Source organism: Mesoplodon bidens (assembly GCF_964165515.1).
Source record: "Mesoplodon bidens genome assembly, chromosome: 3".
NCBI classification, from domain to species: Eukaryota; Metazoa; Chordata; class Mammalia; order Artiodactyla; family Ziphiidae; genus Mesoplodon; species Mesoplodon bidens.
Window position 1 is genome coordinate 128,549,857 of NC_138178.1, and position 20,253 is coordinate 128,570,109.

The 20,253-nt window shown below is 39.8% G+C and overlaps 1 protein-coding gene across 3 annotated transcripts in view; it reads right to left on the reverse strand.

The window, feature by feature from the left end:
* MAP4K5 (mitogen-activated protein kinase kinase kinase kinase 5) overlaps positions 1 to 12,115 on the reverse strand; it is a 155,333-nt gene extending 143,218 nt beyond the window's left edge. For 2 of the 3 annotated variants that reach the window (XM_081227155.1, XM_081227153.1), the window contains exons 1-2: positions 11,902 to 12,115; positions 11,478 to 11,694 (exon numbers count right to left, since the gene is read on the reverse strand). In XM_081227155.1, coding sequence (XP_081083281.1) covers positions 11,478 to 11,585 — 108 coding nt within the window. In that variant the 5' untranslated portion in view covers positions 11,586 to 11,694; positions 11,902 to 12,115. The remainder of the gene's footprint in view (positions 1 to 11,477; positions 11,695 to 11,901) is intronic. The other variant, XM_081227154.1, reaches the window with a different exon arrangement.
* Positions 12,116 to 20,253: the final 8,138 nt, after the last annotated feature.

Here is a 20,253-nt window from a genome sequence, read left to right on the forward strand (position 1 = left end):
TGTCCAGATGACTTATATCTCAGGACACACTAAAGCCTTAGTATGTTAGGATACTTACTTGCCTTTGAAAAGAATTTTTCTAATCCTCTCCTAATACAGATTGATTTTATTAAAGGGAGCATTCCTTCTAGAGGATTACTTAAATTGTAATTATCTGGAGGCCTTCATGGCAAAGCAAAGGGAGAAAAGGGCTTGAGTTAAGATTAAAAGCGGTAGGGAAAAAACAAACACGAAAACATAAGTGTAAAATAAGGTAACAGAAATACACTACATTACATTATTAATAATAAAAAAAGAGGTAGGAAATATGTAAACTCTCAATCACTGCTGGTGGGTGCAACTATGGAGGGGAATAATAGGTCAAATTCACTGAAACTTTAGCCAGAAGGACTCCCCCAGGATCGGAATCTCCTGCCCCATGTGCAGCCACATTTTCATGCAGTGTGAAATTAACAACGTGGATAAAAATCTCATCACAAGGAAAAAAAGAAAATTTAATTCTAGAAATTTACTTAAAGAAATAATTAGATATGTGAAAATAATTTGTTCAAGGCTATGGATCACAGCATGCTTATAATAAGGAAATACTGGAGATAATCTGCTTGTTCAAAAATAATGAATTAAACACTGTACAATGATACAAGGAAATAATACACAAATATTAAATGTGTATATCTATTCACATGAAAAGTTGTTTGTGACATACTGTTAAATGAAAAAGGTACCTTATCAAATATATATGCTATATAATATACTATATATAGTATGCTTAAATATATGCTTATATAATATATATTATGATCTATGTATGTGTCTTTAATATGACTTTTTAAAAGTCTTGAAAGATATACAAAAATGTTCATCTTTCAGTAAAAGAGGTACATGTAATTTTTCATTTATTCCTACATCCAAGTTTTCGAAAATAAACACATATTATTTAAAATGTATTTTTTGAAAAGAAGGTAGGAAAGAAGGCTATCTATTCTGAGGCGAGGACGAGAGAGGCAAATAGGCAGGCAAGTCCTACCCATGGATCTACAGAAAGAATAGGAAATTATTCCTGGAAAAAAGACATTATAGGGGACCCAAGCATCTCCAGTGTTACACTTAGGAGCTAAAAAGCTTAAAATGCAAAAGTTGTTAATAATTTATTGCAACATATGTCTATTAAAATATACTGTCAGGCCCACATTGGATCCTTCCTGATACTGATAAGAGGTAGGTTTAAAAAAAGACAAAAAGGCACAGGGCACCTAGAAAAGAGGGTGCATGTATGTGAGGGGTAGCACATTGGTTCACAAGACATCCTTCTCAGGCTGTGACAAATTAGACATAGGCAAACAGAAGTAACCAGCTAATGCTACAGAAGGTAGGCTATTTTACTGCCTGAAAGAATTAGCATTTTGTTTATTTCAACTTAGAATAGCATTACCAGATCTAGTCTATGGGACTCAGTTATCTTAGGTAACAGTAAGTCTAAAGTTCCAACAAAATGAGCACAAGAGAAGGCACATCAGGAAGGGTGTTTAACAACCCAGAAAAAAAACAGTTTCTCTTTTTACTTATTAACATTGTAGGGTGGCTATGAGCTACTGATAAGTTCATCTCCACAGTAGAAGCAAGTCAAGCCTGGGCTCCAATTTGGAAGTTTTAAGGGTAAGAGTAACGATCAGGTGGGTAACCAGGAAATAGTACTTCTGAAAGTTGGTGCTGAGACATGAAGCTTATATGCATATTCAAATCAATCCAAAAAATCCCTCACCTCTCAGCAGAGGGGTAAGGCTGCCAAGTCTCATCTGACCATCTGCCCATAATTTGCTTAGAGCTTATTATGTGCTAGACAATGTGTTAAGGGCTATGTATACAGCAGTGAATTTAAAGATGTAGTCCCGAGGCAGTTTGGTATAGTGGAAAGAACAGCGATTATAGAGTCAGAAGATCTGGATTCATGTCCTCACAGTGCCACATACTATCTGTAAGATCTAGAGCAAATATCATACAACTTATGATACAACATAATATACAACACACAACTTATAACACAAGCAAATGTCATACAACTTCTTCTTGGGTAAACTAGAGATGATAATACATCTGTCCCACCTACCTCATAGGATTATTGTGAGAAACAAGTAATATACTGATTATGAAAGAGCTAAACAAACATTAGTCACTCATTCATTTTAATCCAATTCCATTTTTATAAAAATGTTAGAAGGTGGGGGCCTATATGACTCATGGGCCCAAACACCTCCGAGGATAGACTGGGCTATTAGCCTGGCTTCCCACATCATCTTCTCAAAATCTCAGTGGGAGATTATGACATTTAACAGACATAGTTACACTAGACATAAATTCATCTTGCCTTTTTCAAAGAGTTATCTACACTCTCTAACTTAAATAGTACTTCACATAATTGAAAAGCAATAGCTTTCTACTAACATTCAAACATGTACCAATACTCAAAATAGTCCAGTGCAGCCAAGAGAAAGTGCCTGTTCCAATTTATCTGATCTAGGACTAAGTTCTCAAATTGAAAACAAAGCCCTGAAAACACAAGTATCACTTGTTTATAAGTTAATAAGTATCACATGTTTCTCTTCCTGTGTATTTGGTCTGAAATCACAATTTTAAGCTAAGAGTGAAACTTTTATAAATTCTGAAAAGAAAACTAGAATAAGAAATCTAAGTCCATCTGCATTCTATCCCATTGTCTTCATCAAAAACACTGGAAATGATGGTTAAAGTGAAAATACTGAACCTAAGAAAACAAAAAGAATACTAGATACATTATAAGCCTAAGGCAGAGGTTGTATCTAAAAGTCAATTTTGGAACTAGAATTTATATACCTGCACCAGTGGTGGCACTGTTTTATGTCTATTTTCGCAACGTTGAAAGTATTTAAGACTTCTGTAGTTTTCATAACATGTCTATGAAAGTAGAAAGGCATTTTTAAATTATTTGCCTCTAACCATGATCCAGAGCTTCACATCCACCATCAGAACCATGGTCTTTTTCCAGGCAGTCATAACATAAGCCTACTTCTATGCAGTAAGAAAAATAAATACAAAATAAGAGTTTAACCAGATGATTTGCAAAACAGTAAACATCCATAACAGAACACTTCATCCTAATAAAACATGTTTTATTTTCATACTAACCTTTCACATATTTAACATAATATCTAATTAAATAACTTTTAATAAGATATCCACTAGCTTAATAAAAAGCATAATTTAAAATAAGATTCTTATTTCCCGCTGTTAACCTATTTTTGCAAATTATTCACTCTCCCTCACCCTAACAGGACAACCCAACAGTCTCTTATGTCAGATTACCAGGACACAGAAAGGATAGTATATTCACACAAACTGTGTTAGAATCCAAAGAAAAAAAACAAAGAAGAAGAAGAAGGGGGTGATGTTTTGATATCAAATGTCAGAGAAAGTACAAGCAGAATATACATCCATCCTCTATCACCTTCACATTTGGGGCCATTAGGCATGTCTATTTTATTAGCATTTAAAGATTAGAGAACACCAGTGGGGAAAGATATAGTAGAAGCAGCTACACATCTTTTGTTTGCAAAATCATGCTATTAAAAAATGACACAGGGCTTCCCTGGTGGCGCAGTGGTTGAGGGTCCACCTGCCGATGCAGGGGACATGAGTTCGTGCCCTGGTCCAGGATGATCCCACATGCCGTGGAGTGGCTGGGCCTGTGAGCCATGGCTGCTGGGCCTGCGCGTCCGGAGCCTGTGCTCCGCAAGGGGAGAGGCCACGACAGTGAGAGGCCCGCGTACAGCAAAAAAAAAAGACACAGAGGGACTTCCCTGGTGGTCCAGTGGTAAAGAATCCGCCTTACAATGCATGGGACATGGGTTCGATCCCTGGTGAGGGCACTAAAATCCCACATGCCGCGGGGCAACTAAGCCCACGTGCTACAACTGTTGAGCCCACGCACCTCAACTAGAGAGCCTGTGTGCTGCAAACCACAGAGCCCATGCACTCTGGAGCCCATGCACCACAACTAGAGAGAGAAAACCCGGATGCCACAACTAGACAGAAACCCACACGCTGCAACAAAAATATCCTGTGTGCAGCAACAAAGATTCCACGTGCCACAAGAAAGACATGACAAAGCCATACATAAATAAATAAATAAATTTAAAAATTACATAGAAATGGGTAACTTACATACAACTGCTGAACTTAATTAAAATCACAATGACTTGTACCCCTACACCAGCCAATGAGATGCAGTGGTGGCAATGACTGTGTCTCAGTTCTAATTCCTAACCCTAAGCTTACAATTTAGCTGTAGAGATAGGTTCAGGTGATTCAGTAAGAGAGAGAGAGTTAAGACATCCTCTGGTTACCCAGATATCCACTTGGCCAACTCCTTAGTCTCTGCGCAAATCTAACCTTCTCAATGTGGCCTACCCTGTCCATCCCAATATAATTCCTCAACCTGCCTTCCCCATCCCACCCTGGCAATCCTGAACCCCTTAACTTGTTCAGTGTTTTCTTCTTTCCACATCTTTAATCACCTTCTAACATATCATACAACTTATTTATTATGTTTATTGTTTGAGGGCAAGAATCTTTGTCTACATCGTTCACTGGTGTATTCCAAGACCCCAGAACAGTGGCTGGCACATCAGAGGCTCTCTATAAGTACTGGTTGAATCTTAAATACTCCTTTCCACCCTGTCATTCCCTGGCTGCACTCCAGTTTCCCATTCATCAATGTGCCTCATCCTAACCATACCCATAGGGGAACAACTGGGGCTGGAAGTCAATGGAGGCTCTATTTCAGAGAAGGAGGGAAAGAGGGAGGAAAAAGAAAGGGAGGGAAGAAGGTTTTAAATTTATCCCCTACCTTGGTCCCCAACAATTCCATCCTAAATTTTTACATTTAATCTTCCTAAATTTTCAATTCCTCCCAAATTCTTGGTCTTGATTGCCCTCTCTGTGAAATTCCTTCTCTAAATTCAGCAACATTCCTGGTCAATTGAGTGATAAGACAATTTTAAAGAATAATAACTGGAAAACTATAATCAGTCTCAATGGAAGAAAAAAAACAGAAACAGTGGAAAAAACATCTGTGTGTCTCATTTCTTTTCCACTTCACAGCTAAGCTGCTTCAAAAAGTGGTCTACATTTCTCCTATTTCCTTACTGACCATTCACACCTCAACTCTTCTGCTCTTAATGAACCCTTTCAACTCCTTACTTAAATGACCACTATGTTGCTCACTCCTTCAAAACACTTTTATTGAGCACTCATTATATGCCAGGCACTATGCTAGGCTAGCTGATTCAGTAGTAAACACAAGTCCCTGGTCTTGCAGTTTGAGCAGAGAAGGAAGACTGAGAGCAACAATGATGAGTGACAAATGGTAAGTATTATGTAAGAAGTCAAACAGCAGACAGATATGACCTTATCTAAAGGACAGAAAAGGCCTCACTGAAAATGCAATGTTTAAAGAGAAAGGCAAACAGTAAAAGACAGATGAAAGACAAGAGGAAGACTGTTCTAGTTAAAGGAAATAGTACCTGCAGAAACCTGAAGGACAGAGTACAGTGCATATAAAGAACCGAAGGAAATTCAGTATGGTTAGTCTCAGGACAGGCAGGGCCTTAAAAGCCATATCATTCTAAGACTTTATTCTATGGACAAGGAGAATAAAAGGGAATGACACAAGACCTCAGATTTATATTTTTTGGAAGATGAGAACATTTGCCTTACGAGAGTGGGAGGAAACAAGAATGAACACAGGAGATGATAGAGAAGAAGAGTTCTTGAAACTCTTGATTTCTATGGAAAGAACTTCGTCATAACATTTTGTTTCTTCTCAGACACCTTCAATACATTATTTTCTTCTGCCGCTACTCTAAGACTACTGCCTTTACTCAGCTCTCCTACAAATGTACTCTCCTGGGTGACCTCACCTATACTACACAGGTACCACCCCATAAAGTGACAATGACTCCCAAACCTGTATCCCCAAGTCCAGCTCTCTTAAGGCCAGAGCTGAACTTCCTACCATGCACTGGACATAACCACCTATACATTGCCATACATCCAAAACCAAACACAAGATCCAGACCCCACAAATTTGGTAGTTCCTAATTCTGTTGATGGCACCAATGTAGTCACCCAAGGCAGAAATTCTAAATGCCACTGACTACCTGTTTGTCCCTCATTCATCACCAGGTAAATGTGATCATCTAAATCTATCACTTCCTTTCATCCCTATACTTCCAGAACCTTTGTCTAATCCAGCCTCTACACCATAAGAGATTCCCTCCTAAAGTCTTTCTTCAGTTTACAGGAAGAAGTCCAAATTCTTTGCTATGACATACAAGGTCCATTATCTGGTCCTTTTCTGCCAGAAAATAGCTTTTGTTTGCCATCTATGGAATCCCTGCCAGATTTGGTCATAACAAACTTGGAAAGCAGATGCAGATCCCTCAAGTATGGTTTCTCAAGCCACCAGGTATTTGCACACCCTATTCCCACAGCCTAAAATTTCTTTCCTGTCTTGTCCACCTGGAAATCACCCTGCACTCTTTTAAAATCCAGTCAATGTCCCCTCCGCTTTTAATCTTCCCTGGTTCACATCATAGTTCTCTCTCCTTTCCTCCCTTCCCCAGTCCCCACAAAAAACAAAGTTGGGCATATCTTCCACTTCACTTGTATTCTGGCACTTACCAAATTATGACTGTTCACATGTCTGTTTTCCTGACTACATTATATGTTCCTATATGTTGATAGTGTACTTTCTCTTTCTCGTGTTTGCATCCCCATACCCTACCATCAGTTGGCACTCAGTAAGTATTTCTTGAATAAATGAACGTTTACAGAAGTGTTGTGATGTAACAAGCTTTGTCTCTATACAATGGGATCCTGCGGTAAGCTTTAAAGTATCAAAAGCCGTTCTACAATTGTGACTTCTGGCTTGGGGAAGAGAGAGGGAGGGCATATATAAAAAAGGAATTCATTACAGTGGACCAGTTCATCCAGCACCCAAAGAACCCACAGAAGTGATATGACTGTGTGACACAGATTTCTACACAAATTATAACATTTAAAATTGTAAAAATTAAAAACTGAAAATATGAAACTCTTAACGATTAACTAAATGAGAGTTTGTTCAATGGATCCTTTAAAAATGGTATTTTTGAAGACTATTTAAAGACCAGGGAAAATGATGGCCATTCCAATCAAGTAGAAAAAAGAGATACATCATGATCCCAATTTTATAAAAACAATGTTTTAAACATACTGGTTTAAAAACATTTAAGAAAAAAGCCTGAAATAAACTGTATTAAATTATTAACAGTATTCACCTCTGGTAATTTTCTACAACTAATATCATTCAATAAATATTTATTGAGCATCCATCTCTCTGTTACTGTACAGTGAAAAGCAGGAGACATCTGTTCCTGTCCTCCTGGAGCTAAACATGTCACACTTTTATAATCAATCGGAAAAAGCAATACAGGTTAGAAAAAAATACATGAGCTTGCCCACTCTAAATTTATAACCCACAAAAAATAAAAAAAGATTACTAAAACTTCTCTGGAGTCTAGATTGGGGACAATTTTGATCTAAATATTTGGATAAAGACCACCCAAATGGCTTGTACTGTTAATTGTGAACTGTATCATGATACTACAACAGTCCAGATCACTACGGACAGAAGGTAGTAGAGGCACTAAATCTCCAGGCTTCCTCTTCCTGTTAGAAGATTTAAAAATTAATGATAATTATAAATAAAATTTGCTCAGCTGAAATTTAATCCTTCATCTTCCACCACATTTCTTTTCTCTTTTGTGTACTTTCCCCTCCACTATTTCCTGCTTTCACCCTCAATGACTTACCCTATTTATCTAAAAGAAGCTTTATAGTATTCTTCTTTCAACCAGGGAATAGCCAGTTTAAGATTGAGCTCTCCCCTCTTAAGGAGTCTCAGGAAAGACAGGCGCTTCAAGGGGATCTGTGTTTTTGAAAAACATAAAAATAATTTACAAAAAATCTCAAAGCTGTGGTACTTTTTTTTTTTTTTTTTCCTTGTGGTACGTGGGCCTCTCACTGCTGTGGCCTCTCCCGCTGCGGAGCACAGGCTCCGGACGCACAGGCTCAGCGGCCACGGCTCACAGGCCCAGCCGCTCTGCGGCATGTGGGACCCTCCCGGACCGGGGCACGAACCCGTGTCCCCCGCACCGGCAGGCGGACTCTCAACCACTGCGCCACCAGGGAAGCCCAAAGCTGTGGTACTTTTAAAGCTCCAGCTCCATAAGATAAAAAAAGAAGTAGGGATAATATCTGACTAGAACAGCAACTAATTTACCTGCATTATTCTTCACTGTAATTATTTTGCTAGTTTACATCACAGACTGAAATTCTTCTAAAACTTCCTAGGATTTTCAGCTCATCCTAAACACAGTGATAAATAACAAAATTACTCTAAGTGCTCTGAGTTAAAAACTTCAGCACTACAGTTTGAATGTTACATGTTTTTAGGCATATTAAGGAGTAAATATAAACTGATAAAATTCTGTAGGACTTCGAATGCTGAAAATGGATATACTATGAAACAGTTTTCCAGAAATATTTTTCCTGGAGGACTCAAATAATTGAAATTTGTAATAAAAATACATATACAGGATATCATAATAGGCATTACAGGAATATATAGAGTATTAAATGCTAACTTAGTGTTGTATATGCCCCGATATGCCAAGTATAAAGTATATGCCCAGAGAATTAGGGGACAGAAAGACTGATAGCCATTCATTCATTCATTCATTCATTCATTCCTCAAGTGTTCAGAAAGTACTTACTCTGTGCCAGGCATAATTCTAGGAACTATTAGAGATAGAGCAGTGCATAAAAGAGATAAAATTCCTGCTCTCAGAGAGTATGTTAGTGGATTGAGATAGATAATAAACAAGAAAAAATAAGTAAAAAGGTGGGATGAATTGGGAGATTAGGTTTGACATAAATACACTACCATGTGTAAAATAGACAGCTAGTGGGAGCCTGCCATAGAGCACAGGGAGCTCAGCTTGGTGCTCTGTGATGACCTCGATGGGTGGGATGAGTGGGGGGGAGGGAGGTCCAAGAGGGAGGGGATATATGTATACATATAGCTGATTAACTTCATTGTACAGCAGAAACTAACACAACATTGTAAAGCAATTATACTCCAATAAAAAAGAAGTAGGAAAAAAGAAGTAGGAAAAAAAGACTGAGAGGATATAAAAGCAAGGAGGGAAGGGAGCAAGCCATGTGGCTGAGTAAAAACATTCTGAGCAGAGGCTATAGCCAGAACAAAGGCCCAAAGGTAGGAAGATGGCAACACTGGCCTGCTTGCTCTTCCTTATGTTTAAGGAAGAGCAAGCAGGCCAGTGTTGCTAGAAGAGAACGAAGGAGGGTGAAGAGTAATAAATGAGGTTGGAGAGATAAGGGGGAGGGGCTGGGGCCTCCTGGAGGCTTTGAGTAAGGTAGGATATAACAGTTGGAAATGGGGGTGGGAGGTGATTCCAGGTAATTAGAACAAAGGAAAACAAAGACAAGGAACCAGGGTTTTGAGGATATTTAGGAATTAGAGGCTGACTTGGTGCGGAATGAGTATACACATAGAGGGAGCATGACTATAAGGGAAGGGGATCATTTGGGGGGAGGATGTTTGGAAGTGGTGTATGATAAATATTGTCTTGACCCTCTGTTTAGGAGCTGTTGAAGAGAGAGACAGGGCAGGAAGGCACCAGGGTAAAAGCTGAGCATTAGCTGTCCCTTTAACATAACCCTTTGCTTTCCCCAGCAAGGATAAAATCCTGCTCCAGACAGTTGCTTTAGTTGATATATTTATAAAGAAAAAAGGTGAAGGCCTTGGGATTTTTGTGGGGAAAATATTTTTAATTTTCTTGTAGTAGGGAGGAGAGAAAATATACAAGAACTGGAATTCAGATTATTGTATTATTAACATGAACTGAATTGATGATTACTAATTGTATGACTAACATGAACTAGTGTAATACGTAGTGAATCATAAGATGAAGGTGACTAAAAAGTGGGATTGAGAAGGCAAACAGGAATTTCAATTTTTTAAAAAGCATTCCACAACATGGCTAATCCATGAATAAACAATTAAGAGTCCCTAATTCTATATAAAGAAGAGGATTCTATTATAATTATCTACTTTGAATTAAAATTATTCACAAGGCAAAAGCTGGAACCTTCCTCCCAATTCAACATCCCATACAGGACAGTACCTAGTACAGAAGATTCAAATGCTTGTTTAAAGAATAAAAAAGCCTACCCATTACATTTCATCTCAATAGAATCAAACAGTGCTAGAACTGTCATAACACAACCTCAAATTGTTACTATTAATAGGGAGGATATTAAACAAAAACAGAAAAGTTAGGAAGAAGGGATTTTTTTCTTCCATATTACCATATTACCTGTAAAAAACAACATACCCTAAAGGCTTCTACTGGCTAATTACCCATATGACACAAGGCCATTTCAGGTATATGCAGGAGTGCTGTTTGGAATAATGGGATACCTAACATCATTAAATCCAATAAACAAAGCTGTTCCAAATCAAAGGAAATTTCCCTTGATATACCCATGTGAGTTGCATTAGTGCTCCCTTTCTGGAACAGAGAACAAAAAGCATAAGGCAATCTAAAACAATCTTTCCTCTTCATCCTTCAAGAACTCAGTGGATTTAGGGAACTGGGTTTGCTTCTCTATGATTTTTTTAAAATCTCAAATTAAGAGTAACTCATCCTCATCATTTTTCTCAAATAAAGCAAACGAGTATAATAAAAATACAGCGGCTCTTAACCACTCTTGGTCATGGTATGTTATAAATCCCAAAGAGAGGAACTGCTAAAGTAGAAAAAGAATCATCAACCAGATACAAATAATGAAACTTCTGCCGGGAAAAGCATCGTTCTTCATAGGGTAATGTTTGTGCACAAGTCATTCTGACCCAGTATTAGACTGCTTACAGATAAAATTGAGAGACAGGGTTTCATAGGGCTTTTTAAACCAAGATTATCCATTAAAACGTTTTTTATGCAAATGTCGGAATGTCAACATACTTTCTTGTCTACTGTCTTCCAGGAAGCATTTTTCTATGCTAAGACAAGAACATCCTCAAGTGCAACTCCATAAGCGGATTCGAACTCCCTTTGATACCATAAATAAGCGTTAAAAACCCTGTATACCACAAAAAAGTACTACGGTAGTTTGCAAAGGTGTGTTTAGTTCTGCTTGTTGGATCGATTAGAGCAAGCAGTGAATAGAAGGTGCCCTGAATCGAGTACACGGAACCCGGCCGTGGCATCTCCAAGATGCAACAATAAAAGCATCCTCCCCCCTCCTCATACTTCCCCAGAAAGTGGCCCTATACCCGGGAGCCAGCGGGCCGCAGAGAGCCCGGCCTGCCTCACCTTATAGACGTCCCCGTAGGTGCCGCTGCCGACCCTCTGAACGAGCTCGTAGTCCTGCTGCGGGTTCCGCCTCAGGATGTCCGCGCCAGGCCGCAAAGGGGCCTCCATCTTCGCTCAGGGCCCGGCTCCCGCCGGCTCTGCCCGCGGCGCCCCGATTCCCGCTAACAAGGACGAGCGGCGCCGCTTCCCAACATGGAGCCTCTGCCCGCAGCTCCGCCTGCACGAGGAACAAGCAGAGGCTACAACCCCGAGCGGCCCAGCCCCGTCCCTTCCGCCTGGCCGGGGCCAGCGAACCAGCGGGCCTGAAAGGGTCCCCGGCGCCTAGCCGCCGCGTTCCGGCCTCGGCCCTTCCCCCCTCCCCGGCCGCCCGCGAACTGCCGAGCCGGGTCTACGCGCCCGCCGCGGCCCGGGGCCGGCTGGGTACCTGAGGGGGGTGGCCCCACTCTTTGTTGAGCGCCGCGCCCGGAACCTACTTCCTCGCCGGCGCCAGCGTCCTGCTTCCAGGCGCCCGCCAGCCGCTCCAGGTCCGGCGCCGTCGCCGCCTCCCGCTGCACCGCACGTTCTCTCGCGGGCGGCGGAGGGGCGTACCGTCGCCGCCGCCGCACCACGTTCTCCACCCGGGGCTGCGTCACCGGGAGACACGTTCCCGGCCAGCGTGGGTCGGCGCCCAGCTGCCCGCCCGAGCACGCCGGCCGCAGGGCCAGAGTGCCGCCCTGAGGCCTGCTCGGGACACGACACTCTCCCGGCCGGGCCGCCGCGCCCCCCGGGCCGGCGCGTCCATTCCGGGCCCAGGCTCTGCTTCCCACCGTCGGGGCTTAGGGACGCCCACGGGCATTCGTGGGCCGAAGCGCCTCCACTAAACCGCCCCCCCCGCTTTGTCAGGTAATCTTATAAGGTGATGGCTAGAGGGAGAAGGGTGAGCACGAGGGCGAAGGGAACGCAGCCCTCCCAGTTCAGAAAAGGTGCGTTGAGGGCACTGGGCCAGGTGAGAAGTCACCTGTCAGTGGGGCACCAGGGAAGGAGGTGGGGGAGTGGAGTGCCAGATTAACTAAGGCGCGGCACACCCTACTGCACCGTCCTGTTTTGCAAATCATTCTCAGTGATACGAGTTTGAGGCTTCACTGCACACCTGCGCAACCTGTCTTCTGCTGAGTTTTCTCAAGACGTTCCCGAAAGTCTGAATTCCTAGGAAGTCTCGATGGCCTTTATCCCTGTTGGGCACACGCGGTGTCTGAACGCGGGTATCGCTCCTTGGGTCACGAGTTCGGCAGAATCTGAAACAAAGTCAGGGACCACAACCTGGTTCTGGCTCTACCACTTCCTCAGTATGTGATCTGGGACAAGAAAGACATCGTATTTGGCAATGTCTCCGTGTCCTTATCTGCAGCTTGAAGAGGATAAGGTTTTGCATCTGACACCCAAGGAAGTGTTTATAAAGCATTTTTACAGGATTATAAAGAGGGTTCTCAAAATATAAAAGGTTTTAAAATACTTCACAATGCACAGAATATGGAACAGGGGTTTAGGGAAGTAATTTGGCTGATATTAACAAGCTGTTTTGCAGTTTCAGTTGCAGTCTTGTTCTGAAGGTAGAAATAAAGTTGCCAGTTTGTATACTGGCAAAGTTATTTCTAGAGCCCAGTGAAGGTTTGAACAAAAAAGCCAGCTAACACTTGGCCATTGCATTTAGTGACTGAAAAAAATCACAGAAGAGCAAGTTGCAGATGTTGGCTAGTGGCTTTGAACATCCAATTCAATTCCATTCTTGGGCAATGTACTCCTTGTTGTTGATCATTGTAATCTATTGCATAATGTAGAAATTAAATTCACACCTTAACAGGACAGGGAATATATGTATTTTCTTGTGCTCCTTGCACAAAGGGCACTTATTTAGGGAACATAAGTAAGCTCAGACTTAACATGCTCTATGGACAAAGCCTATGTGTTTGCTGCATTGAAAAAATTGTGGAAGAACAGTTCCTTCTTTCAGAGCTTCTTGGCACTTGTTTTGGTGGGCAAATACTTTTGGCTTCAATGACTCAAAATCTTTTCAAATGTTCTATTGGTATCCTAGTACTTATTTACTGTCATAGATTTCTTTTTTTCCCCCTTTGACCCTATAAGCATTGATCCTTTTTCTAGTCTGAAATTTATTTATCCTTACTTATTTATACCTACATTATTCCTCAGAGAATTTGAGGCAGCATACAGACAATGCATACTACAACATAAGATAAAAATGAGGAAATAGGTATGATGTTAAAGAAAGGAAAAATAAGATAACAGAACAATACAGCAAATTGGCCAAAGCAGAGGGTTTTACAGTGTTTTTGAGATCACAGTAGACCAATTAATTGAGAGAGAGTTACATCTTTTCCTGATATTAAGAGTTTAGGAAAACTTACCTCATGGGCCTTCCTAAAATGAAAACTTTGAATTCCCAGTTTGAAACAAGGATAAATGTCTTTCTGACACTCCTTTAAGCATGTTATTCTTGAAACACAATGTTTGATTTGAATTAGGCAATAAAAAGTTTGAGGTCATAGGCTTCAACAAGACCCTGGTCTTGTTGCTTTATGCTGCCAGTAATGGCAGATCCACATGCTTTGATCATCAACCCAGAGGTGGCTAGCATGGAAAAAGTCAAGATTTTATGTGGTGGTTAAGAAGTGTCTGCCATAATCGTTCTTTTACTTGTACCACAGTTGTTGCAAGCAAAAAACATCTGCTTTATACTAACTCCAAGAGAATCTTTAGAATTTTTAAATACTGGTTGAGTTCATTTTATCAAGATCAGTGAAGTCATAGCTTGTCTGTTAAATATTTCATGGTTAGTAAAGAAATTCACATTCAATTTCCATAAAATAAACATACAGTGCATAAATTTAATTTTACGTCCTAAACAATTAAGCACATGGTTTCAAGGTTGAAGGTAACATAACAATAAAAAGTTTTCAACTGAACACAGAAGAGTTTCTTACAAACTACCAAATTTCATAATGCCAAGGTATTGAATAAGAATAAGTATGACTTGATATAACTGTCATATATTCTTTGTGTCTTTATAATATCTGGCATGTAAATATATTCCATGTTTTCCTGTTATCTACCTAACAACCTTTTATGGTTTGCTCTATGCTTTATAGTGTTTTTCCCTTCTTTCAAAGTTCTTTAGTCAAATGCTAATTATAATCTGTGACCTCTTGTTTCAGTTTTAGCCGAGGCTTAATTTTTTAAAATTGGGGGACACGGGGACTTCCCTGGCAGTCCAGTAGTTAAGACACTGTGCTTCCACTGCAGGGGGCATGGGTTAGATCCCTGGTCAGGGAACTAAGTTCCCGCATACAGCACAGTGCAGCCACAAAAACAGAAAACAAAATGAAGGACATAAAATTTTTTTAACTTCTACCTAGGTAAGTTTCACAATTTAGTAACCAAGACAGAATGGCTAATTAAAACCCTCAAGTGTGTAAAACAGAGCATGAGGACAATAATTTTAGTATGGAACATATAGGCTTAAGCAATATAATTTCCTGATGAATCTTCCAACATAAGCTAGTTGCAAAATGTAATTTTATGTGATTGAGCTTTATAGGTTTGTTAAATATAAATCAATTAAATATTGGAAGACATTTGCCATAATTATCATTTGGATTTTGAAATAGTTAAACTATTCTTTCTGTTACTAATGCGGATCAGTTGTCTGTTGAGGCCAAAACTGTGTTTTCAAAGTATAGGAGAATTCTGTTTTGTTCTGGAGAGCAGTAGAACATGTGTCTCATTCAGAATCAGTATCAGGTCATTATAATGGGAGTTTTAAAAAGAAGAGTTGAGGAAGGCAGTGCACATCCTTTTTTTATCCAGCTTGAATTGATCAACTCATATGTAACTTTGATCCCCAGGGTGGTTTTAAAGTTTATATGAGAATTGATATCAGGGTTCCTCTATTCAGCTCAGTTGAAAAGCAACTCTTGGCTTGCTACCAGGGCTCGGCAGATACTAAACACCTGACCACAGGATTCTAAGTGATTTTGTGCTGTGAACTGCTCTTTAGGAACTGGATTTTATCTGATGACTCATAAATTGAACATGGGCAGCAGAATTCCATTGTCAAATGGAAAGGTATATACTGGGGTGACCTGAGCTGATCTGGAAGGCACAAGTAAGGTACGTGGACTAACTTTCATTGTACCTGCCCCTACTTCTTTGCCACCTTTTTTTGAACCCTGTCTTTGGGCTCATGGTCATTTAGCAGAGGAAGGAAAAGCTTGGGCCTGGTTTATTAATGGTCTGGATGATATACTAGCACCAACTAGAAGCACAGAGCCACTGAATTATGGCCCTACTTCATAGTAAAGTGGTCCTGAAAAATAGAGATGAAGAGAAATTTTCCCAGAGGGCATAATTTTGAATAAAACATCTGGTTGTCCTCTGTGTTAGGAATGAAAGATAGCCTGAGGTATGGATCTATACTGATTTATGCACAGTAATTAATAGGCTGGCAATAACTTGGAAAGAAGATGATCAGAAATAAGGAAGTCCGTGGGAGATGTATTATGGATGGAGTCTCAAAATTGACCCGGAATGTAAAAATGTCTGTGAACCATTTGACTGCCCACAAGAGGGCATCCGTCCCAGTAATCAGGTATACAAGATGATCTGTCCTATGGATGTCAGTCAGCCTCTACCTAGTCACCTTAGTACTAGTTCAGTGGGGCCATGAGGCAATAGGAATGGAGGCTAAACAGATTCGGTGGCATGGGCTTCCACTTGCCAAGGGTAATACGGTTACTGCCTCTACAGTGTATTTAGCTTCCTTATAGCAGAGGCCATTGCAGTGACCCTAGTAAGGTACTATTCCTTAGACCAGTCAGTTACCTGGTGGCAGTTTAATTAAACCAGGTCCCTTTGATTATGGAGGGAAGAGCAATTTGTCCTCATGGGAATAGATACATAGTCCAGATACAGGTTTACCATCCCTGCTTGGAAAGCTTCTACTAGTACCACAATTATGGACTTACAGAATGCCTTATTTCATCACTATGTATCACAAACAACATTAAATTTGAGCCAGAAACTCATTTTACTATGAGGAAGTGTGGCAATGGAGTCATGCCCATGAAATTAACTGATCTTACCTCAAACCCATCACTTAGAAGCATCTAGTATGATACAATGGAGGAAAGTCCTGCTGAAGGATCAGTTGGCTGAGAGATAACCCCTGTGAGGATATGATATAGGATTTAACTCAGTAGCCAATATATATTGCCATCTATCCCATATATATACCCTCGGCATAGGCCAAGGAACCAGGGGATGGAGGTAGGAGTGACCCTTTTATTATTCCTAATAATTCACTTGAAGAATTTTTGTCTGTACAACTTTGACTCTAAAACATTGGGCTTGGTGGATCTGAAGGCCCTAGTGCACAAGGGACAGATACTTTCCCCAGATAACCCAGTCACAGTTCCATTAAATAGGAAGCTGACACTGCCACCTGGGCTATATGAGGTGTTCAGACCACTGAGCCAACAGTTAGAGAGGGGGTCATTGTACTGGTTGGGGTGATTGGTCTTAATTACCAAGGGGAAATTGGTTGTTGCTCGACAAAGAGAATAAGGACTATATCTGGAACCCCAGGTATGCACTAGGGTACCTCTTGGTTTTCATATGTCCACAATTACTGAACAATGGGAAACTGCAGCAATCCAGTAAATATAAGACCACTAAGGACTTGGATCCTATGGGAGTAAAGTTTGGATCACCCTACCAGCTGAGATACTAATGGAGGGTGAGGGGGAGATGGAAGCTATGATTATGACCTTGGGCATTCTGCTCAGAAACTATCCTCTTTCTGTATTATCAGAACCACAATTTTGTGGACCTTTTCTGAGTGGCTATGTCCATTAAAGGACACCGAGACCTTCCCCAATCTTAGGGGTAAATGTCGATTGGCCTAGCCTCATTCCTCTTGTTAAGGGGATGGTTTAGGCTTAGACCGTTGTGGACAATGACACATGAGGAAAAGTCTGCTGGACTGCTTTTTAACAAGGTACACAAGACATAGACATGCCTTTTCCTGTCTCTAGGCATGGCTGTCTGCCTCTGATGACTGGAATGGCAGATGCCGTTTTGGAACTATGGCAGGAGCCTCCATTAGAAAATAAGCCCACACACAGTATGGTAGAATGCAATCTTGGTCCTAGTGAAAAAGTCTGCTTGTATTCTCCAATATCCATTTCTCTTCTTTCTGTGGTATTAGATTCCCAAAATTTTAGTTAAATACATGGTATATTTATCAACTGTGTGGGACATGTATGGTCAATGGTATTTGAGTTGAGGTGATGTGTGCAACTTCTGAGTTGTACCCTCAGATTGGATATATCCACTTCCTCCTTTTCTTCCCTTCTATGTGGCTGGAATGAGGATGTGAATGTCCAAGCAGCCATCTTGGATTACATGATGGAAGCCCCAAGTTAAGGGTGGAAGAAAGTATAAAGAGGCCACCATATTAGTCCTGGGTGGCTTACACTCAGATTATTTCATGAGAGAGAAATAAGTGTCTTAAGCCACTGTAGTTTTTTTTTTTTTACAGCAGCCAATTCTTTATCCTAACTAATCCATGACGATGTTGCACTGATGAATGAACCACCATAGAACCAACCTGTCTTCAAAAAAATTATGTGACAGTAAATGTCCTTTTATTTAAGCCAGTTTGAGTTACAGCCAAAAGCATTCTAACTGATATACTTTAACAAGATTGCTAGTTATAGAGGGAAGGAGCAAGTTGGATCATTGATTACTGAAAAACTCCTGATTGAGAGTTTTTTTGGGGAAAATGAGCATGGTGATGGAACCAATAGAAGAAAAAATAATTGAGAATATAGGAGGGAGGGAATAATTTTTGGAGTAATATCCCAGAGGAGTCAGGAGGAGAGAGGATCTAGAGTACTAAAGTACAAATACCTTTTCTTCTTTTTTTCTGATTTAAAATAAACTTGACTTTGACTTTTAAAACACAGCCTTATTGAGATATAACTCACATACCATATAATTCACCAATTTATATAACTAAGTGATTTTTAGTATATTCACAGAGTTGAACAGAATTGATTTCAATAAAAATTTTAAAACATTTTTATTACCCCCAAAAGATGCTTCATTTTCAATAGCAATTGCTCCCCAATTTCTCCCCAACCTCCCACCCACCCTCTCTAGCCTTAGGCAACCTTTAATCTACTATCTGTCTCTATAGATTTGTCAATTTGGGGCACTTTATATAAACGGAATCATACAATACATGGTCTTTGTGATTGGCTTCATTCAGTTAGCATAATGTTTTCAAGGTTCATCCATGGTGTAGCATTTATCAGTACTTCATTCCTTTTTATGGCTAAATAATATTCCATTGTATGGATATACCACATTTTGTTTATCCATTGATAGTTACTGGTATTTAGGTTGTTTCCACCTTTTGGCTACTACAAACAATGCTGTTATGAACATTCCTGTACAAGTTTTTGCACGAACATGTGTTTTTCATTTCTTTGGGGTATATATCTATGAATGGAATTGCCGGGCCAATTGGTAACTCTATATCTAACTTTTTGAGAAGCAGCCAGACTGTTTTCCAAAGTAGCTGTATTCCCACCAGCAGTGCCAGTTTCTCCACATCCTCACCAACAGTTTTTATTGTCTTTCTTTTTGGTTACAGTCTGAGGTGATGTCTCATTGTAGTTTTTCAAATTATGATTTGCATTTCCCTAGTGACTAAAAACACTAAATCATCTTTTCATGTGCTTCTTGGCCATTTGTATATCTTCTTTGGAGAAATGTCTATTTAGAGCCTCTGCCCATTTTTTTTAAATTCAGCTATTTGTGTTTTTACTGTATCATAGTGATACCTCAGATTCCAGTTCAACACCACAGGGTTCATTCTGTCCTTCCCTTCTCCTTATTATAACTTCATCTCCAAAAGCAAGAAATATGACTCTGATTACACATGATATATTTGTTCAATTCTAGTGCAAACATAAATAATTTCAGAATTGCTAACCCACGTATGTCCTGGGAGAAAAAAAATTATGAACTAAAGAGCAATACTTGTATACAGTTTTTGTCTTTAGTCTTACAGCATACAATCAAAATACTATTTTTTAAAGCTCCTCAGGTTTAGAAAACACTTCATGTAGTTATGTTATTCCCCTGTAATATAGTTAGGTTCACTTTTTCTTTTTTTTTTACTGTTTGTAATTCCATTTTGAGTTCCTTCCACCCCTAGCCCCATATCCTGATTGATTTTATTTATTTTTTTAATTTAATTAATTTATTTTTTATACAGCAGGTTCTTATTAGTTATCTATTTTATACATATTAATGTATATATGTCAATCCCAATCTCCCAATTCATCCCACCATGATTGATCTTAGTTATTTATTTTGGAGAATGTGAAACATTGCCATGGTTCTAACAGTCAGGGCTTTATGAAAAGGTTATGCTTAGAGAAGCATCAGTCCTCCTAATCCTTACTACCCTATTCCCATTCTTCCATTGCTTCCATCCTATTCCCACTCATCTCCTGTAGATAACTTATCTCATTGGTTTCTGGTTTATCCTGTATTTCTTTTGCACAGATGAGCACATACAGTTTTTATATGCTTTTCTTTCTTACAGGATGGGTTAAGTATTTGTGCTTTGGGGTTTTTTTTCCATTTAACAGTGTATTCTGGAAATCAGTATGTATCAGTTCATAAAGATCTTCTGTATTCTTTTTTA